This window comes from Labeo rohita, chromosome 18 (genome assembly GCF_022985175.1).
Source record: "Labeo rohita strain BAU-BD-2019 chromosome 18, IGBB_LRoh.1.0, whole genome shotgun sequence".
Taxonomy (NCBI): domain Eukaryota; kingdom Metazoa; phylum Chordata; class Actinopteri; order Cypriniformes; family Cyprinidae; genus Labeo; species Labeo rohita.
The window spans coordinates 7865558-7884821 of NC_066886.1; the positions used below are offsets into that span (position 1 = coordinate 7865558).

A 19264-nucleotide genomic window follows, 5' to 3' on the forward strand; every position below is an offset into this window, starting at 1 on the left:
TCATTTAAAAGAACCAGTTCAAGAGTCATTTGTCTGCAAATCCGAATTCATAAGTCAACAAAGTCCACAGAGAACTACAAAATTCTCCAAACACAGATGACTGACAGTGACTGGTACTAGGACGGCACTCTTCAGAAGAGGAAGAGGAATCTTGTACTTCCTGTGTGGGGTCTAACTGGTGGATTATTCTACAGTCTACAGTACACTACATCTCCTCTACCAGCTTCTACCTTCTCTCTCCTCTCTTCCTCTTCATCTTCTTCTTCCTCCTCTTCCTCTTCCTCCTCCTCCTCTTCTTCTTCTTCCTCACCCTCATCTTCTTCCTCCTCCTCCTCCTCCTCCTCTTCCTCATCACTACTATCTACAAACTCTTTGCGCTTGACAGGAGTCATTGACCTCTGGATTACTGGTATGGATTTCTGTAATGAGGAGGTGGACTGCACAAGCATGGGAGAGGGTTAAGATGTGAATGGATGTGTGTTAGATAAAGAACAAGAGATAGAGATGGAGAGAGAAAGAGAGAGAAGATCCAAATGGACTCCAATGTAATCGCAGGAGCACAAATACCAAAACAGATGGAAAAACTAGAGAATGATTAGTAAGATGTGAGTGATATTATCATGGACGTAGCATACGACAATCTGTTCATTTGTATTTTCAATATTAAACCATCCCTTTATGTGTCAAATCCATTAAAAACTAGTCAAGTAGTAGCATGAGGAATAAAGCGAGTAGCAGGCCATTTAACAATTTAAACTGATTAAACCAGAGAACCTCACTGAAGGACTGAGAGGGGTCATTGTTGAGAGTGGGGGTAGTTCTTGAAGATTGTAAGTATGCTAATGAGGGCACATATTTGGAGTGTGTAATGACTATGTGATCCTCATACAAATGTAGTTAAATCAAGAAGTTCAGACTGAGAGGGCCAGCAGGCGCTGCTCTGGATAAGAACGTCACTGCCGAGCATTAACTCAACAGCCAGCTGAGCAATAGACTTCATTGCTGCTGGGACTCAGCAAGTGTGTGCGCTTGTGTATGACAAGTCTGGTTATAGTAGTGAAAACAGCAGTAGCAAAACTTAGAATGACTAGTGATGTCCAAATGCATTTCGCTGTAAGGACAGAGCAGCGTGATGCTGAAGTGGTGCTTTAAAGATGATTCAATAGGATGAAATGAACTTAAAGGGATAGTTCACCCAAAAATGAAAATTCTGTCATCAGTTACTTACTCTGCTTTCTTCTGCTGAACACAAAATAAGATATTTTGAAGAATGCTGGTAACCAGTTGCTAGGAGTCGTTAACTTCTAAAGTATGGAAAATAATATGCAAGTCAGTGGCTACCAGCAACTGTTTGGTTGCTTCAAAATATCTTCTTTTGTGTTCAACAGAAACTCATTCAGGTTTGGAACAACTTGAGGCTGAGTATTTGATAGAATTTTCATTTTTGGATGCATTCGAGATATTTATTTATTTAATTTAATACACACACGTGCAGAATTATTTATAATAGAAAAATTTTGAAATAACGACAGAACAGAAAATAGAAGAACAGAACAGCATAGAATAGAATAATTTAAAATAAATAACTGAATGAATAATATTAATGACGGATATTCTAATATATATAAAATTAGAATAGAATCATTCTGAAATATGATTAGAAAATAAAAGAATAGAACAGCATAGGGCAGAATATTTATTTTAAATAAATAACTTAATGAATAATAATAAATGACAGAATTATATATAACAGAATATAATATTATAAATGATAAAAATGTAATTAAATTACCATAATTTAGAAATAAGAATAGAGAATAGAATAGCATAGAACAGAATAATTTTAAATAACAATAATATTAATGACAGAATTATATATAATAGAACATAATATATATTATATATAATTTAATTCAAATTAAAATAGTATAATTTAGAAATAAGAACAGAATATAAAATAAAACAATAGCATAGAAGAGAATAACTGAAAATAAATAACTGAATAAATAATATTAATGAAATAATTATATATAATTGAATTTTATATCATATAACAAATTTACTTAAAATTAGAATAGAATAATTTAGAAATAAGAACAGAAAATAGAATAGCCTAGAACAGAATAATTTAAAATAAATAACTGAATTAATAATATTAATGACAGAATTATGTGTACGTAATAGTATATATATATATATATATATATATATATATATATTAGAAATACGAACAGAAAAGGAAATAGAAGAACAGAATAGCAGAATAGAATAGCATAGAATAGAATAATTTAAATATATAGAATCATTTAAATATAATATATATATATATATATATATATATATATATATATATACACACATACATAGAATTATATATATATGTATGTATGTATATGTATGTGTGTGTGTGTGTGTGTGTGTGCTCAAGTGGTCAGCTATTTATAATTTAAATCATGCATGACATTACATCTCATGTGCATCACATCTCTTCAAAACACATCTTAAGACGGTCTGGAGGTCTTTCTTAAGACTGACCAGTTGTTCTGAAAACCCACTCATAAGTCAAAATTTTGAAAATATGTAGTTTAGTTCATTCCTAGACACAACCCATACAAATACTGAAAAACTTAGTTAGAGGTAAACATTAGATAGAACAGATAAACATTTATTTCACTAGAAAAATGACGCAGTGACTTCTGGGAACGGTTGACTCATGACTCAACAAATGATTGAATCACATCACTGAAATGAACTGTCTAAACGAACTGATCTGCTAAATGAATCAGCCTTCCCAAAGCCAAGAACAACTGCGAGTGTAAATAGGTAGAGTGGTGGACAGCCAACTAAAAAACACATCCTTTTGTATCCAATTCTGGTCTTTCAAAACTGGCTAGCATCCGGCTACAGAGTCATTTAAATCACTCTGCTAGAGACGAGATAAGAAGCTCAGACTCACAGGAGCCCAATGACTGATTAGCAATATCACAGACACATCAGAAGACGTGAAAACGAAACAAAAGAAAATGACCTACAGTTCACCCCGTACATTAGAAAGAAAGAAAGAAGAAATCTCAGGAGAAACAGTACTTCAGGATCCCAGAATACATTTCATTTGAATCATTACATAGCGTTTTCAGTCTCTCACCTTCTGTCTTTGTTGGACGGTGCTCATGGTGTCTGGCTGGAATTCCAGTTTGTCAGTGCGGCAGAGTTTCCAGTACAGGATCGTTATAATAATGATGACCACCACCACGGGGACCACCACCCCTACGATTATCCACGTGTTGGTCTTTTCTGTGTCTGAGGGAGGCGAGGCCTGTTTTTCCACAGCTGTACATACACAGGGGTAAAGAAGTGTAAATATCTGTGACTAAGAACAGTATGTAAACTACTGCTCAAAAATGTAAAAAAAAATAAATAAAAAATAAATAATTTAAATAAATAAATAATAAATAGTAATATTAAAATATGAAATGTTATTACAATTTATTATATTATATTATATTATTACAATTTAAAATAACTATTTTCCATTTGAATATATTTAAAACGTTATTTTTTTCCTGTGATGCAAAGCTGATTTTCAGCAGTTTTCTTCCAGATTTTCTTCAGTGTCACATGATCTTTATTATTATCAATGTTAAAAACAGATGTGCTATTTTTTTGTGCTATATTTTATTAATATTAGTTGTGCTTTATACATTTTTGTGGAAACCCATGACATATTTTAATCTCACAATATAATGCATGCTTACTAAATGAAAGTATTAATAACAATAATGACAGAATAACATATAATACAATATATTATATATACACATTAAAATTAGAATGGAATTTAGAAATAAGAATAGAATAGAAAATAGAAGAACAGAACAGCACAGAACAGAATAATTTTAAATAACTGAATAATATTAATGACACGATTATATATAATAGAATATAATATCACATTGTATATAAATTAATTAAAATTAGAATAGAACTATTTCAGAAATAAGAATAAAATAGAAAATAGAAGAATAGAAAAGCATAGAATAACTTTAAATAATTGGATAAATAATATTAGTAACACAATTATATATATATATAATAGAATATACTATTATATATAAATTAAATAAAATTAGAATAATTTAGAAATAAGAATAAAATAGAAAATGGAAAAATAGAATAGAGTAGAATAGCATAGAACAGAATCATTTTAAAATAACTGGATAAATATATTAATGACACAATTATATATAATAGACTATATTATATATAAATTAATTAAAATTAGAATAGAATAATTTAGAAATAAGAATAAATTAGAAAACAGAATAGAATAGCATAGAATAGAATAATTTTAAATAACTGAATAAATAATATTAATGACACAATTATATATAACACAATATAATATTATATAAAAATTAATTAAAATTAGAATAGAATAATTTAGAAATAAGAATAAAATAGAAAATAGAAGAATAGAATAGAATAGCATAGAACAGAATCACTTTAAATAACTGGATAAAGAATATTAATGACACAATTATATATAATAGAATATATTATATATAAATTAATGAATTAAATTTCTAGAATAGAAAAATGTAGAAATACGAATAAAACAGAAAATAGAAGAATAGAATAGCACAGAAAAGAATAATTTTAAATAAATTATAATAAATAATATGAATGACAATTATACATACTAAAATATTATATATATAAATTAATATTAGAATACAATAATTTAGAAATAAGAATAAAATAGAAAATAGAACAGAACAGCATAGAACAGAATCAGTTTTAATAACTGAATTATATATATATATATAAACCCATGATACATTTTAATCTAACAATATAATGCATACTTACTAAATAAAATAATTTATTTAATTTCTTAAAAATCTTAAAATAAATTTAATATTTAGTATTCACTATTGCTAAATTGTTAGTGTTTTTAAAGATAAACTTTAAGCATTAGATAAAGGCAATCTAAACATAAAAGAAACAGCAAGCACAATTAATTATCTAAAATCTAAAACATAATTTAGAATGATTATTTGCATGTACTGAATGCAACTATAAAATTGCATACATTGTATGGTGTTGGATCCACTAAACAGTGAACAACCATAATTTGGGACTGTCCTGTTTTTCAGTTCTCTAATTAGAGAATTTGAGCTAGAATTCAAAGCTCCAAGATGTTATACAACAGGAAGCTACTAAATTTAGTCTAATGAATCTACTGTTTATGCTGAGGGTGATGCAGTTGTAAGCCTGCCACATAGAAATGTTACATAAAAAAAGGCAGAGCTCTCTTGAGATGTCACGCTATCTGAACTCACCTCTGATGTTTAGAGCAGTAGAAATAAAGAATGCTACCACAAAAACCACTGCCTGCTATGCTACCATCAATCAAACTCATTTAAACAACCACTTCATTATTGTTTTTTATCGTTACAGTCTTGGTTCGATGCAATATTATGTTATATAGTTTCTCTCCCACGGATCTTTTTCAACTGAAAGAATTAAAAGTCTGAATGCTCACGCTGTGCTAATATTCCCTGGATGCGGTATCCCATGATGATCGCCGCATGCTGCACGTCAAGGCTGTTGAGCATGTTGGCTGTGGTTGCGGCGGGAAGTCTCTGTCCATTAGCTCCTTCCACAAAGTAGACAATCTCCAGAGGGTTGTCAGGGCCCGCAAGAGAAGTGGTCTTTACAATCTGAACAAAGTAATGAAAAGGCTGTTGACAAAGCTGGATGTGCAATTTAATTCACTGCAATGTCTTTTTTGCACTTTTTAATTTAATGTTGTTTAAAGGGAGGCTTAATATAACATAAATGATTTTCTTATTAAAATATATAATAGAAAACCCATTGAAGACTTACATTATTTAAAAAATCCACATCATTTTGTACATATTTTGGACTGTAGGGGGTGCTATTATTTCGATGACGTGAAATAGTTGCACTCTGTGAGCTACTGGCGCTACCTGTTGCTATTTTTACCATAACACAACTTGGAAAATAAAATACTGATACAATGCCACATTGTGCAGCTTTGGTCATAATTTTCAGTCGAAGGGCAACGATCAAAGCAATGTAAGTCTTTACTGCTTTTCCTAGTGATAAGAAGAGGAAAAAAGAATGTGAAGATGCCTGTGAACAAATAAAACTTCCTAAAGACCCGGGTCTTAGCCCTGATGACTTTGAGGCTTTTAGTAGACCACAGCTACTGTAAGAGCTTACAAACGGCAGAGACAGGAAACGCTAGATGCCATCCTGGCAGCATGTAAACATGTCGACGCTTGTCATGACGCCAGAGTTTCTCAGTGTGGATTTCACTCAATATCATGGTATAGCAACAGGTTGCGATAGTACCTCACCAAGCGCAACCATTTCACGCCATAATGACACCCCCTATAGTCCAAAATATGTATAAAGCGATGTGGATTTTTTAAATAACGTAAATCTTTCATGGGTTTTCTACTACATATTTCAGTAAGAGACGTCATTTATGTTATATATTAAGCCATACAAGCTTCCCTACCAATTCTTTAAACAACACTAAGGTTTACTAACAAACAAATGCATCCAGACAAACTATTCAGACAGATGCAAAACTCGTGTCATCTGGCATCTAAAACTTAAAAAAATTCAATGTATTGCAAAACATTCTCAGACTCTGTGTAGGAGTTTATACAGATGCATTTACAATCTTAGATTTTGGATTAGGATCAGTCCAATTTATGAAAGAATCATTCAGACATATTTTGAGAATGAATCAGCAGATTAATTAAATTATCTCTCAAGAACACAGCAAGGTTTTTAGCAAATAACATCTTAAATTTTTGTGTGTTCCTCACAAAATGAAGAGTGTATTGACCAGTGTTGTTATTGTTTACTAAAACTAAAATATTAAAAATTGTTAACTGATCTTAAATATTAATATTAGATTAGACTAAATTAACACATAAAAATTTTAAATAAACGAAACATTTCAAGAACTGAAAAGTTCAAGTAAAAGAATTACTAAAACTAAAACAAAATATAGCCGCAAGCAGCAATTATCAGGGTTCAAGCGCTTTAAGACATTTAAGCACATAAGAAAAATGACATTACATATGATTTAGCAAGCTTGTAACCACCTAAATCAATGATTAAAAAAACATTTTGGCAAATCCAGGTAATTTACCATGGAAATATGCTTTTTTAACGTTTATGACTGTTAGCACCAGTTGTTGTCTGATGTCCCTAAAACTTTGCATGCTTGCTTAGAATCACCTGTCGCATGTGCTCACCAGGTTTCGTGAAGTTTTGAGTTTTTTATTTAGGCTTTATAGGCTTTTGGGTATGTTTGGACAGACCCCTTTTATAAACGACCGTTATAGCTTCCCAAAGGGTAAATTTCAACATTTTTTGATAATTATTGACCTATAGGGTCCATAGAATTGCACTGCAGTGTTTTTTTTCCCGGATTGAGTGAAAAAACCTAGGACTAGTAGTTCTTCTCGATCACTTAACAAACGGTTGGACTGACAGCAGTGGTTCTACATGCAAAGTTGTTCGGTATGAGGAGGTCTACCGTATGATAAAAATATTGTGCATATGTGTGAAAAAAACTGCACAATATACAATTGTTAACACCCTTGATAAATGCTCAGATTGAGCTCATATATACACGTTGTGAGTTTGGCGAAGATATCTCATTCAGTTCAACAGTTATACTTTTAGTGACGACAGCCCTGCCTCTTTCAAACGTTCTGGCGTCGCTTTGTGACAGAGAGTCAAAAGTTCAACTTTTTGTTTTGATAATTATTGATATTCATTCTCCAGAGAATCATCCTGCACTAGTTTGGCTCCGATCAGGCAAAAAACCTAGGACTAGTTTGCAAAAGTAGGTTTATCAAAAAATGCTAAATCCATCAAAATTTCGCAAGGGTGATGGATGAATCCGAGGTGTGCATTCTGTCCATTAGCCAAGGATTCCAACGACATTAGACAATTGAGTCTGCGACAAACAGTTTAGGAGTTATGAGTGATTTTGTACTTTTGACTGCTGTAGCGCCCCCGTCAGGCCAATTGGAGCGAGCCTTGGTGACGTTGCAGACAATGTGAGTACTACTATCCCTCCAAGTTTCAAGTCTCTACGACTTACGTTTTGGTCTATCTGATCAGTTTTATGTGGAGACTGCTTATGCTTGGCCACTCTCATTACAATAGGGTTTTAAAAATTTTAACAAATACTATAACAGTATATAAATGAAACAAAAACAACAGTGGCATAAACCACCTTTATGATGTTTTTATGGTGCTTTCAGAGCTTAGCAGCCCCAGTTTGCTTTCACTTGCATTTAATTAAAAACAGTAGATATTTTTCAGAAATTCATGTTTTATGTTCCACAGAAGAAAGTCAGTCACACACGTTTGAAGCTGAACTTATCTTTTTGGGCAAATTACTCCTTTAAACTCTCAATTCCACATAATTCTTTCTAACATGCAAATGCATTAATCAAAACTCTGAATAGGCTACAATTAACTTCTTAAATTTTAAATGTATTTCTGACAAAGACCTAAAAAGGCTTTCAGAGAGACTGAGGGTCTAAAAGACGAGTCTAATAAATGTTTCTAGTCTCTAGGGTTATTGGGGTGGAAAAAGAGCGTGGAAATGTGTGGGCTTCACCTGAGCTCGACCTACATTAAGAGCCCGGAGTAGCGAACCCTCACTGGCCAGGGACGTTAAAAGCTCATTTTGAAAGTGCTGCTAGCTCAGGGTGCATTATGAGAAACAGTACAGAGGACGGTTTCACAATGTCATCATAACATCCAAGCTTAGCAGGCTACATTCACTTTAAGAGACCTTGCAAGACTTTCCACAATTTATCACCTCTCTAAAATTAGAAATGACATCACTGAGGATTATTAACACAGCTGGATTCATTCTCAGTTAATTAGCGGTCATTAACAGACTATGACTTTATCAACACAAGTCACTTAAAACCCATAAAGTCAGCTAGTCTGCAATCAGGTCAGTATGAAATAGAAAAATCTTCTCTATGCAGGCAGAACAAGCAATTAATGGATTAAGAATCACACTAGCTGTCTGCAAGCCGCGTTCAATAATTTATCTGAGATTGCAGCTGGAGTATGACGTGCCGACAGGGGTGAAATGGTTGTTTTTGAGTGGCTCTGCAGGCCAGGGATGAATAGGAGGGTGTTGCCATGGATACTCCTTGTCCCTGAATGATGATGATGTGTGGAGGGAGAGCAGGTGTGGGGAAGCGCCACAAAGACAGAGACTGATTAAGAATCCAGAGAGGCATTAGACATGCACACAGGGAGAGCTCTATAAACGAATCCAATCAGCTCATGCGTGGAAAGCAAGAATAGAAAATATATGGTTACATAACATGATTTACAAACCTGCACGCTGTTGTTTCCCACACCAGTTGCTCTCTTAAAGCGACGGCCTGTACCCAAAGCATCACCCAGCAACCGAGCCAGTCTCCTCTCAATCGTAGCCTTGAAGATCTTGTCGCTCACGCGCTGGTCCAACACTCCCAACAACACTGAATGTAATGTGTAAAACATGGCATTATGGCATTGTAGTGACTCATTTGATATTCATCTGAATATTCAAAACTGACATATTTAAGACATTATACTACTGTTCAAAAGTTGGGGTTGGTTTGTTTTAGAAGGAAGTCTCACCAAAGCTGTGTTTATTTGATCAAAAATGCTGTAAAAATAGCAATATTGTGAAATAGTATTTCACATTTAAATAACTGTTTTTTACTTTGATATGTTTTAAAACGTAATTAATTTCTGTGACGCAAAGCTGAATATTCAGCATCATTACTCCAGTCTTCAGTGTCACATGATCCTTCAGAAATCATTCTAATATGCTCATTTGATGCTCCAGAATTAAGAAATGTTTTTACTGTCACTTTTGATTTAATGCATCCTTGCTAAATAAAAATAATTTTTTTTTAGGTCAGTACCTGTTCTAACCCATGAGGAACGAAGCAGTTGGGTTGTGTTCAGCTCTGGGTAGTCGAAAGCTAATAGTACAGAGAGGAAAAAAAAACAAATATGAACATTTTGTTTTATAACATATAGCATACCACTTCTGAAGAATTTCTAGGTAGTTGAAGCTGGTTTAACCCTTTAAGTGTCACTCCCATTTTGAACACAGACATAAAAATGCACCAGGCTTAAAGGGGTCATCGGATACAAACTTCACTTTTTCATGTTGTTTGAACATTAATGTGTGTTGGCAGTGTATGTACAAATCTACCCTATAATGATAAAAATCCATGCAGTGATTTTTAATTAATCTGTAAAAATAATATCCCCTTTTTCAAATCGAGCCGTTTTCAGATGCCTGTCGTTGTTGCGTCACACCGACAGAGGCCGCGATAGTTGATTGACATGAGCTCTTACCTTAGACCAGCTGTCACAGTCCAGTAACTTTCCTTGTTTTGATGCCGAAGCAGAGATGTAAGTTAGACAAGAATATCTCCGATTGAGCGATTGAGGTGTTGTGTTGCTGGATGTAATAATGAACATAGTGGTCGTCATTTACTCCTGACATCTGAGCCGCTGAAGATGCAGTGGATTACATTTGTTTGTGAAGGGAATGCACCTCCCGATCTACATATATCCGTCTATGTTCGCGCGAATCATTCGTGATCCAGCTTCACTTACCGCAGAAGTGTGTATAAGCGTTTTTTTATGAATCTTTGCGATCGCCTTTCCTTATAACATGGTAGTTAGGAAGTTAAGCTGCTAAACGCAGCTAAATGCGGCTAAAGTAAACAAGATCGTCATTCCACAGAGAGAAGAGAGGGGCGGGGTGAGCAGAGCTCATTTTCATTTAAAGGCACAACCCCTTAGAATGAGCTGATTTTTGCAGAGCTCATTTTGACAAGGTAAAAAGGGTGTTGTTTTACAAAACCATTGAGAATTTTTAATCAAAGTATATTAGAGACTTTTCATTAAGACCCTAAAGAATCATATCAACTTGTGGAAAATGGGCATCCGATGACCCCTTTAAATTTTTATAATTCATGAATGAAAACATTTTCTGATATGATTTTGATGTACATTTTCCGTGGTAATGCAATGTCTGATTTTAAAATGCCTTTCAAAGGATGAATTTTGAGATTTTCTGTTTTGCACTGATATATAATTTCTTATGATTTCTAAATTGTCCTTAGATCTTCCCAAAGATGTATAGTTTGTCATGATTAGATTAGGATTTATTTGTAACATGGTAAAGTAACCTTAGGCATCCCACAGAGGGGACAGTGATAGTGTTTTCATATAATTATACAGAAATTAGTGTGCGAACTCACGTTCTGCAATCTGCCACGCAGGGAAGCCCAGGTAGTAGCTGTACTCGACCACACTGAGCTGTCGAAGCTGGGCGCTCACCTCTGTCCCTGGCACATACCCGCGGATATCACGCACAGCAAAGGTGATCTCCACTGGAACCTTCTGCTGTCGTGGCGCCGTGTCCACAGAAGTTGTAGTGATGTTTAAAATCTACAAAACAATTTAGTCTCTATTACTCAGATACTATTATGTGAAACTAAAGCAGTTAGACATTAGAATTAGAGATAAAGACTAAGATATATTTTTGTATAATTTTATAAACCATATTCAGATTTTCAATCATTGCATACACACTTTATCCTTGAATGCTCATACATTTTCAGCTCAAGCCTCTTCATTCACACTCACTGATCTATTAAAGCAGCGCATACACTTTCTGAACGCAAGTGAATGAAATGAATAAGAGCCATTAGTTTTGTTGCCTTGACAACGGTTGAATTGAGCAGTCCTGCGCTTTCCTTATCCAATCAGAGCAAACAGTTGGAGATGATGTCATCCCACTGCACCGAAGGCAATCAAGCCTTGAATTCACATCATGCAAGTGAAGTTAAAAGCATGCTGCTTTTTGCTAAAATCAAAAAATTGCTTAAGGATAAAAACATTAAAACGTAACTCTCATTTGGCTCATTTACATTATATAGCAAGAGTAGTTTAAGCAGAACTAAATGAAATAATTCGTAATTAAGAGGATTTCAAGAAGTTCAGTGTCAGGTTATGGGTCTTTGAAACTTAGCTGAGCTCTTAATACCATAAGCTGGGTAAAGCATTCGACATACATTTACAGTGAAGTTCGTGGACTCCTGTGAGCGTCGGCGGACTTCTGCTAAGGCTGTGATCAGACCCTTCTCTGCCTGCTCACTGAAGGTACACATTCGCACATCTACATGGCTGGGTACAAACTGAAGAACTGCAGATGGACAAAAGACATGCATATAGTCATATAAATGCCAGAGGGAACATTCAAAAACTGTGATGTGACGTTTCCACTGAAATTACCTGTATGTACATGATACTGCAGGCCAGGTACAGGACTGATAGGTGACACACTCATAAAGGAGCTGGTGGTCTGAGCAGAGATTCTCAGTGCGTTAATGACTGATATGGCAGTATAAACTACTGCACCAGACACAGCACGAAATACAAAGTCTGGAGGAGCTTTCACTACCTACAACACACAAAAGAGCTTATTAGGAACTTTTGATGTCAGTGATGTGTACATCACATTTGTAACAGCAATTTCAAATCCTTCTAAACCATATGGAGAAACATCAAAAAGCCTTTCTGTGGGCCTGATTCTGTATTTTGTTTAAATGCACAGAGTTACAAAAAACAGTTGGTTCCCACTGAGCCAAATTAGGTGTTGTTTGTTCATGAGGACCCAAGAGATAAAACAGGAAGGGATGATTTTATCTGTATGTTTCACTGACAAAACACTAGATTACAAAACATACTGTGGTTTTGTGGTTCAACCCAAGAGTAAATGGGCTAAATTGTAAATATCATGCTAAATTCTGAAAAGAGCCAACTTTCAGCCTAATTTCTCAGCTGAATTCTATTCTGCTCACCAAGCCTGAATTTGTTTGATCCAAAATACAGCAAAAGAATCAATATTGTGAAATGTTTACTATTTAAAATAACTGCTTTCTTTTTAAATGTATCTTAAAATGTAATTTATTCCTGTGATGCAAAGCTACATTTTCAGCATCACTACTCCTGTCTTCAGTGTCACATGATCCTTCAGAAATCATTCTAATATGCTGATTTTATTATTATTAATATTATCAATATTTAAAACAGTTGAGTACATTTTTTCAGGATTATTTATTGAATAGAAATATCCAAAGATCAGCATTTATCTAAATAAAAAGCTTTTGTAACATTATACACTATACCATTCAAAAGCTTGGAGTCAATATTTTGTATTTTTTGGGAAAGAAATTATAGAAATTAATACTTTTATTTAGCAAAGATGCTTTAAATTGATCAAAAGTGATGATAAAGACATTTATAATGTTACTAAATATTTTTTATTTGCTGTTCTTCTGAACTTTCTAATCATCAAAGAAACCTGAAAAAATTCTAATCTGCTATTTTCAACTCCATAATAATGTCTTTTGAGCAACAAATCAGAATATTAGAATGATTTCTAAAGGATGATGTGACTGGAGTATTGATGCTAAAAATTTAGCTTTAAAATCACAAGAATAAATTACATTTTTAAATAATCTTAAATAGAAATCAGTTATTTTACATAGTAAAAATATTTCAAATTTTTACTGTTCTTGCTGTACTTTGGATCAAATAAATGCAGGCTTGGGAAGCAGAAGAGACTTCTTTAAAAAAAGAAAAAAGAAAAAAATCATACTGTTTAAAAACTTTTGTCTGGTAGTGAGTTTCCAACAAAGTTATGAATTAAATTTATGCAATAAATAGGCATATCACAATTTTTTTTCTCTCTCTCTTTTTGTTTTGTGTGTGTGCAACATTCCATCCATTTCCTCTATTTTTTCTTTGCATCAAGGTGCATTTTAATATCCCAAAATATGCATTAAAATATATGCATGGACATTTAGATCATATTCTTTTAATACAATTTTTATTTTCATCATTAAAAAAATTGCATCTTTTTGTTTTCGTAATTAAATATTGCTGGTTAATAACAAATAAGTTTAAAAAACTGCAAATATTCCATAATCTAGCAATTAATGAAAACAGCATCTATAATAAAGGCATTTGTAATTGTAATTGCATTGTAACATTGTTTAAAATAGTTTTAGATATAGTACAACTGCTGTCACTGCTTTACATCAGTGAAGACAAGAAAAAAAAAGAGAAAGGAGAAAACATAAACATATTCATTACATGGCCACAGTACCTGTAGCTCTACAGAGCGGTTATACTCCGCTTTGAGAATCTCTCTGACTTTGGCTTTGGCATATCCAGCAGTGGACCCTGGAGGAAACCCTACAACAGAGCAAAAATATCAGTCTTAATGTTATTCTTGGAGCCTCAAAACTTAAAATAAAATACTATAAAATAGGGATGCACTATATTGGATTTTTGCCGATATGCCGATATTTTTACTCATTTTGCTTGATAGCTGATGCTGATGCCGATGCCGATATATTTCCTTTTGTCTGGAAACAGCACCAAGTCTTATCGGTATAATTTTTTAATATCGGGCCGATGCTGATATTTACATTTAAAGCCATTATCTGCCAATTCCGATATTGGTCCGATAATATCATGTATCCATACTATAAAATTATGCTTGCATTATTGCTAATACAACTATTGGTTAAGGTGCAGTAGTGGTTTTTGGATTGAGTTGCACTCTAATCTTTAAAAATGGACATTTCTGTTGTCAAAAAATGCAGCAAATTCATTTCTGTTATGTCTTACCAACTCTGATCAAGTAGGTGTCAGGTTTAGTGATGTTGCAGAGATACTTCCGGGCAGTGGTTGTTGGAGGGGTTGTTGATAGGGTTGTAACTGCCATGTCGTTCAAGGTAGTCACTGTTGTGTTGCTGGAGCTTGTGATAGTGAAAGGCGCCACAGTAGTGTCATTATGTAATACTGGGAAGGACGTGGTTGTAAGGCTACCAACTGGTGTGGTGTCATCGCTATCAGTAACCATGGTGTCAGGGTCAGGTGTTGTTCCAGACACGAATCCTTCATCAGCCATCTCCGTTGCAGGAGGGTTGGAGGTGATATTGAAGGTTGAGTCATTTGGGTATTCAGAAACACTGATAGAGCTGGTTACTAACACAGTGGGACGTACACTACTAGGAAAGACAGTCTCTGTTGGAAGTGAGGTGCTAATCCATTGGCTGTCATTGACAGAAGACATGCCATCTGGTTCCTTGGTCACCGGAGGTGGGGTAGTCACCAGTAAGGAAGTGTTGTATGGTATAAAAGGTGTGGTAGCCCAATCAGTGGTCGAGTTTATATCTCCTAATGACGTTGAAGTCTCTATTGAGGGTGTTGGTGTAAATGACGGCTCCAAGTATGGCACTGTAGTATTTGTCGGTCCAACTTCAGAGGGATCCAAGATAGTGTTATTAAAAGGCTCAAATCCAGAGATATCCGTTGAGGATTCTTCAGTCCAGGAGCTGTTACTTGTAAGTTGCAGATCTTCATCAAACACAGCTGTTAGCATGTAACTTGGGTCAACGGTGTAGGTTCTAGTGCTCACGATATGTGTAGTGCCAACCGGAATGAAAGAGAAAACACTAGAGGTTGTCAGATTGGCACTGGACTCTGGCAAACTACCATTGTCCTTGGTCAACTGAATGGTGTAGTACTCTAAGCTGTTCATGTCTGGTAAAAGAACATCAGTGGGTTGGATTGTAACAGTGCCGGGCCAGTCAGATGCTAACTCTAAACTCTCATTGACAGGCTGGTTCAGGTTTAAGACATCTGAAGTTGTTGCGAGAATGGATAAAGAATGGACTCTGGTTGGGTTGATGGTTGAAAGCGATGGAGGAATGGTGTGGCTAAGGTATGATGTGAAAATACTGGTGAATGTGGATGTGGTAAAGGGCACAACGGTTGTAAAACTCTGAAAGGTTGTTATGTGGTTGGTTAAGTCAGTGGTGGCTCCATTTAAGGTTGAATTTCCATTAAAACTAGGACTTTCAACAAGCTTGCTGGAGAAAGAATTACTAACACTGGTAGAGGAGGGATACAAGTCTTTGCTTGCAAAAGACATCACCATTCTTGTAGGGAACGTGGTGTCATAGGTCTCTGAATTCGAGTCCTCGAAGTCATATACATCAGAGGGTAGATTGCTAACCAGTGAATAGTCGCTGCCTTCAGATCCCATGAAGGACATTGTTTCTAGGTAATCTCCAGAACCGTAGTCTACATCCATGGTGTTAGTTGGGAAAAAGTCTTCGGGCGGGCCCATAGTTGCTTCGACAGACGCTGAAGACATTTGATGGTGTATGAAAACCACATGACTTGGTTCCAACTGCTGATAGCCAAGCTGGGTGTTGGGGTCATGGCTGGGTTGTAACTGGAGGTCTTGGATTCTACTGGATCTGTCTCCAAATGAAACCACAGATTCTCTGACTCCCACCGTTCCATACTGCATTTGAGGGGAAGGAACAGGAGGCTCCTCAGGAGAATCTTGTCCGACTGAAGGCAAGCTAGACGGCACAGATGAACCTCTGGCCTGTGGTATTTGAGGAGCTGGGCTGATAGCAGACCAAGATAAGGGCACATTATGGGAGGTAGGCACTGGAGAATTTAGTTGTCGAGGCTGTCTGGAGGAACCTCTGGGGGTATATCCAACACCCTCTCCAGACTTTAGGGAAAGTAAAGGAGGTGTGGCAAGAGGCTCTGGGCTTGCGGCAGAGTTCAGGGATCCAGTGTTAACATTGTGATTGTAATTCTCTGTGGCTTTGGATGGATCCGAACTAGGTGAGAGAGAAAATCCTGACAAGGCAGAGGATGCATTATGCAGCACTTCCACTGAAGACCCATTTGGCATGTTTGGAGCCTCCAAAGGCCAGACTAAGGGAGACACAAAGACAATAAAATCGAGTAAATGAAATTATCTAATGCGAACTGAAAAACAACAACAAAACTATGTGAAAAACAGCTAAATGCACAAAGCAATGCACATACCTAATCATTGCAATAATACTTTTTAACCACAAATGCTCATCTTGCACTAGCTCTGTGATGCACATCTATGACTTCACGCATTGCGTAATCAAGTTGGAAAGGTCACATGTGGTACACTGGTTCAAAACGGTAGAGTAGAGCGAAAAAATCCATCTAATTTTCTCCTCCAACTTCAAAATCGTCCGACATCGTTGTTTAATCTATTTTTGTAAAGTGCGTTTGACTTACTTTGCATGTTTGCTTTGTAAACACTGAGTCAGTACTTACGCCTAGGTCAAGCATGACCTTTCCAACGTGACTACGTAATTTTATTTTATTTTTTTTTTAGAAATGACAGATTGTTTCACTAGATAAGACCCTTATTTATCTGGGATTGCGTACAGCTCTTTAAAGCTGCGTTAAAACAATTTGGACCTTCAACCCATTGACTCCCACTGCAGACCACTATATGAAAAAAAATCCTTGAATGTTTTTCTCAAAAACCTTAATTTCTTTTCGCCTGAAGAAAAACATGAACATCTCGGATGACACAGAGGTGAGTAAATTATCAGGAATTTTTTATTCTGGAAGTAAACTAATCCTTTAAACACATCTCTATTCATCCTTTGAACCAGTAAGGTTAAGTAACTGGAAGAAATATTGATTTTGAACTGATTCTTGATTCTTGACTGATTAATGTCAACAAATTACATCATTCAAGCCACATCAGTAAATAGCAGAGTAAAACTCAAATGCAGCGTGAGATCACTGGACGTTATTTCACACAGTTACATCAAACAGTTCTGAGGAGTTTCATCATGCCATTGCACACAGATGCTTCAAGGCCTTTTCTCTTGCATAAGTCGCATTGTCGCGATTACACAAGTCACAATCTCACACATGTGCGGGAGGTTTGGAATGTGCCAAAGCCACGAAACAGGAGAGTATTTAAATAATTAAGCGTGCTACTTTCAAGAAGGATTCCTGAAAGCAGTATCAGCCTGTCTGGTTTATATTCCACTACACGTTTTATAAACTTTCCATCTGCATTGCTTTTTACGGCGGGTGTGGAGGTTGGGCATAAAAGCTGGCAGTGTTTGGCTTGGTATTCAGAGGCAGCTGCACAGTAATGAAATGACCCATTCTGAGACGAAGGATGGAAGGCAAAGGTGAGATGCTTCTTAATGAAGCATGAGTGAGCAAAACACTCTCATGCCCTATTCGGATGAGGCTAGTTTTACCTAACGACGTTAGGTAAATGATTCCTCCTCTTTTTTTTGAGAAATTATATAACTTAAACCAAATTTGTAATTGTGCAAACTGGATTTAGACCTACTTATGGATTTATAAAAATATTTATAAAATTATATTATATAAATATTTATAAAAAAATATATTAGCTACATTTGTTCACATATAGTGTGGCATTACAATCAATACACACTTCATAATGTCATACAGCATACGATTTCTAACCGTTGTGGGTTTTAGTACTACAATAAACATACTATTTGGTCGATAATCGGATGACCAATTATCGCCCTGGCTGATTATCGGCACCAATATTAAGCACTTTTATAGTTATCGTATCGGTTGTTTTCAAAAACCGATTTGCCGATAAAATAATTTAAAGGATTTAAAGAAACTTCTGTCAGAGCTGTTGTTATTTTTAATTTTGACATTCATTTTAATTTTTACACCAGACATATATATCGGTTCGAATTATCGGTATCGGTCTACTGGATCTGTAAAAATTGGTATCGGCCCTGAAAACATATTGGTGGACCTATAATTCGCTCAAAAACCATCATAGCACAGGTATATTTGTAGCAATAGCCGTTAACACATTGTATGGGGCACAATAATCGAATTTTCGTTTATGTGAAAAATCATTAAGTATATTAAGTAAAGATCAAAAGAGATATTTTTTAAGTTTCCTACAATTAATATATCAAAACTTAATTTTTGATTAGTAATATACATTGAACTTCATTTGGACATCTTTAAAGGCGATTTTCTCAATATTTAGATTTTTTTGCACCCTCAGAATCCAGACATTAATATATAATAAATATTGTCCTATCATAACAAATCATACATCAATGGAAAGATTATTACCCTTATGACTGGTTTTGTGGTCCCAGGTCACAAATATCACATCATGATTAGGAGAATTTGCAAGGTGGCATTGATCAATGAGAAAGTCAATGCATATGCTATTTTTTACCTCATTATTTACAATTTACCTCAAACCAGC

General features: G+C 35.0%; 1 protein-coding gene across 2 annotated transcripts in view; it reads right to left on the minus strand.

The window, feature by feature from the left end:
- Positions 1–19264, minus strand: part of si:ch211-1e14.1 (UPF0606 protein KIAA1549) — a 62984-nt gene that overhangs the window by 18918 nt on the left and 24802 nt on the right. For both annotated transcript variants that reach the window (XM_051135569.1, XM_051135568.1), the window contains exons 3-11: positions 14800–16914; positions 14273–14361; positions 12394–12562; positions 12174–12304; positions 11358–11547; positions 10002–10061; positions 9424–9569; positions 5546–5723; positions 3146–3330 (exon numbers count right to left, since the gene is read on the minus strand). In XM_051135569.1, the coding sequence (XP_050991526.1) occupies positions 3146–3330; positions 5546–5723; positions 9424–9569; positions 10002–10061; positions 11358–11547; positions 12174–12304; positions 12394–12562; positions 14273–14361; positions 14800–16914 (3263 nt within the window). The remainder of the gene's footprint in view (positions 1–3145; positions 3331–5545; positions 5724–9423; positions 9570–10001; positions 10062–11357; positions 11548–12173; positions 12305–12393; positions 12563–14272; positions 14362–14799; positions 16915–19264) is intronic.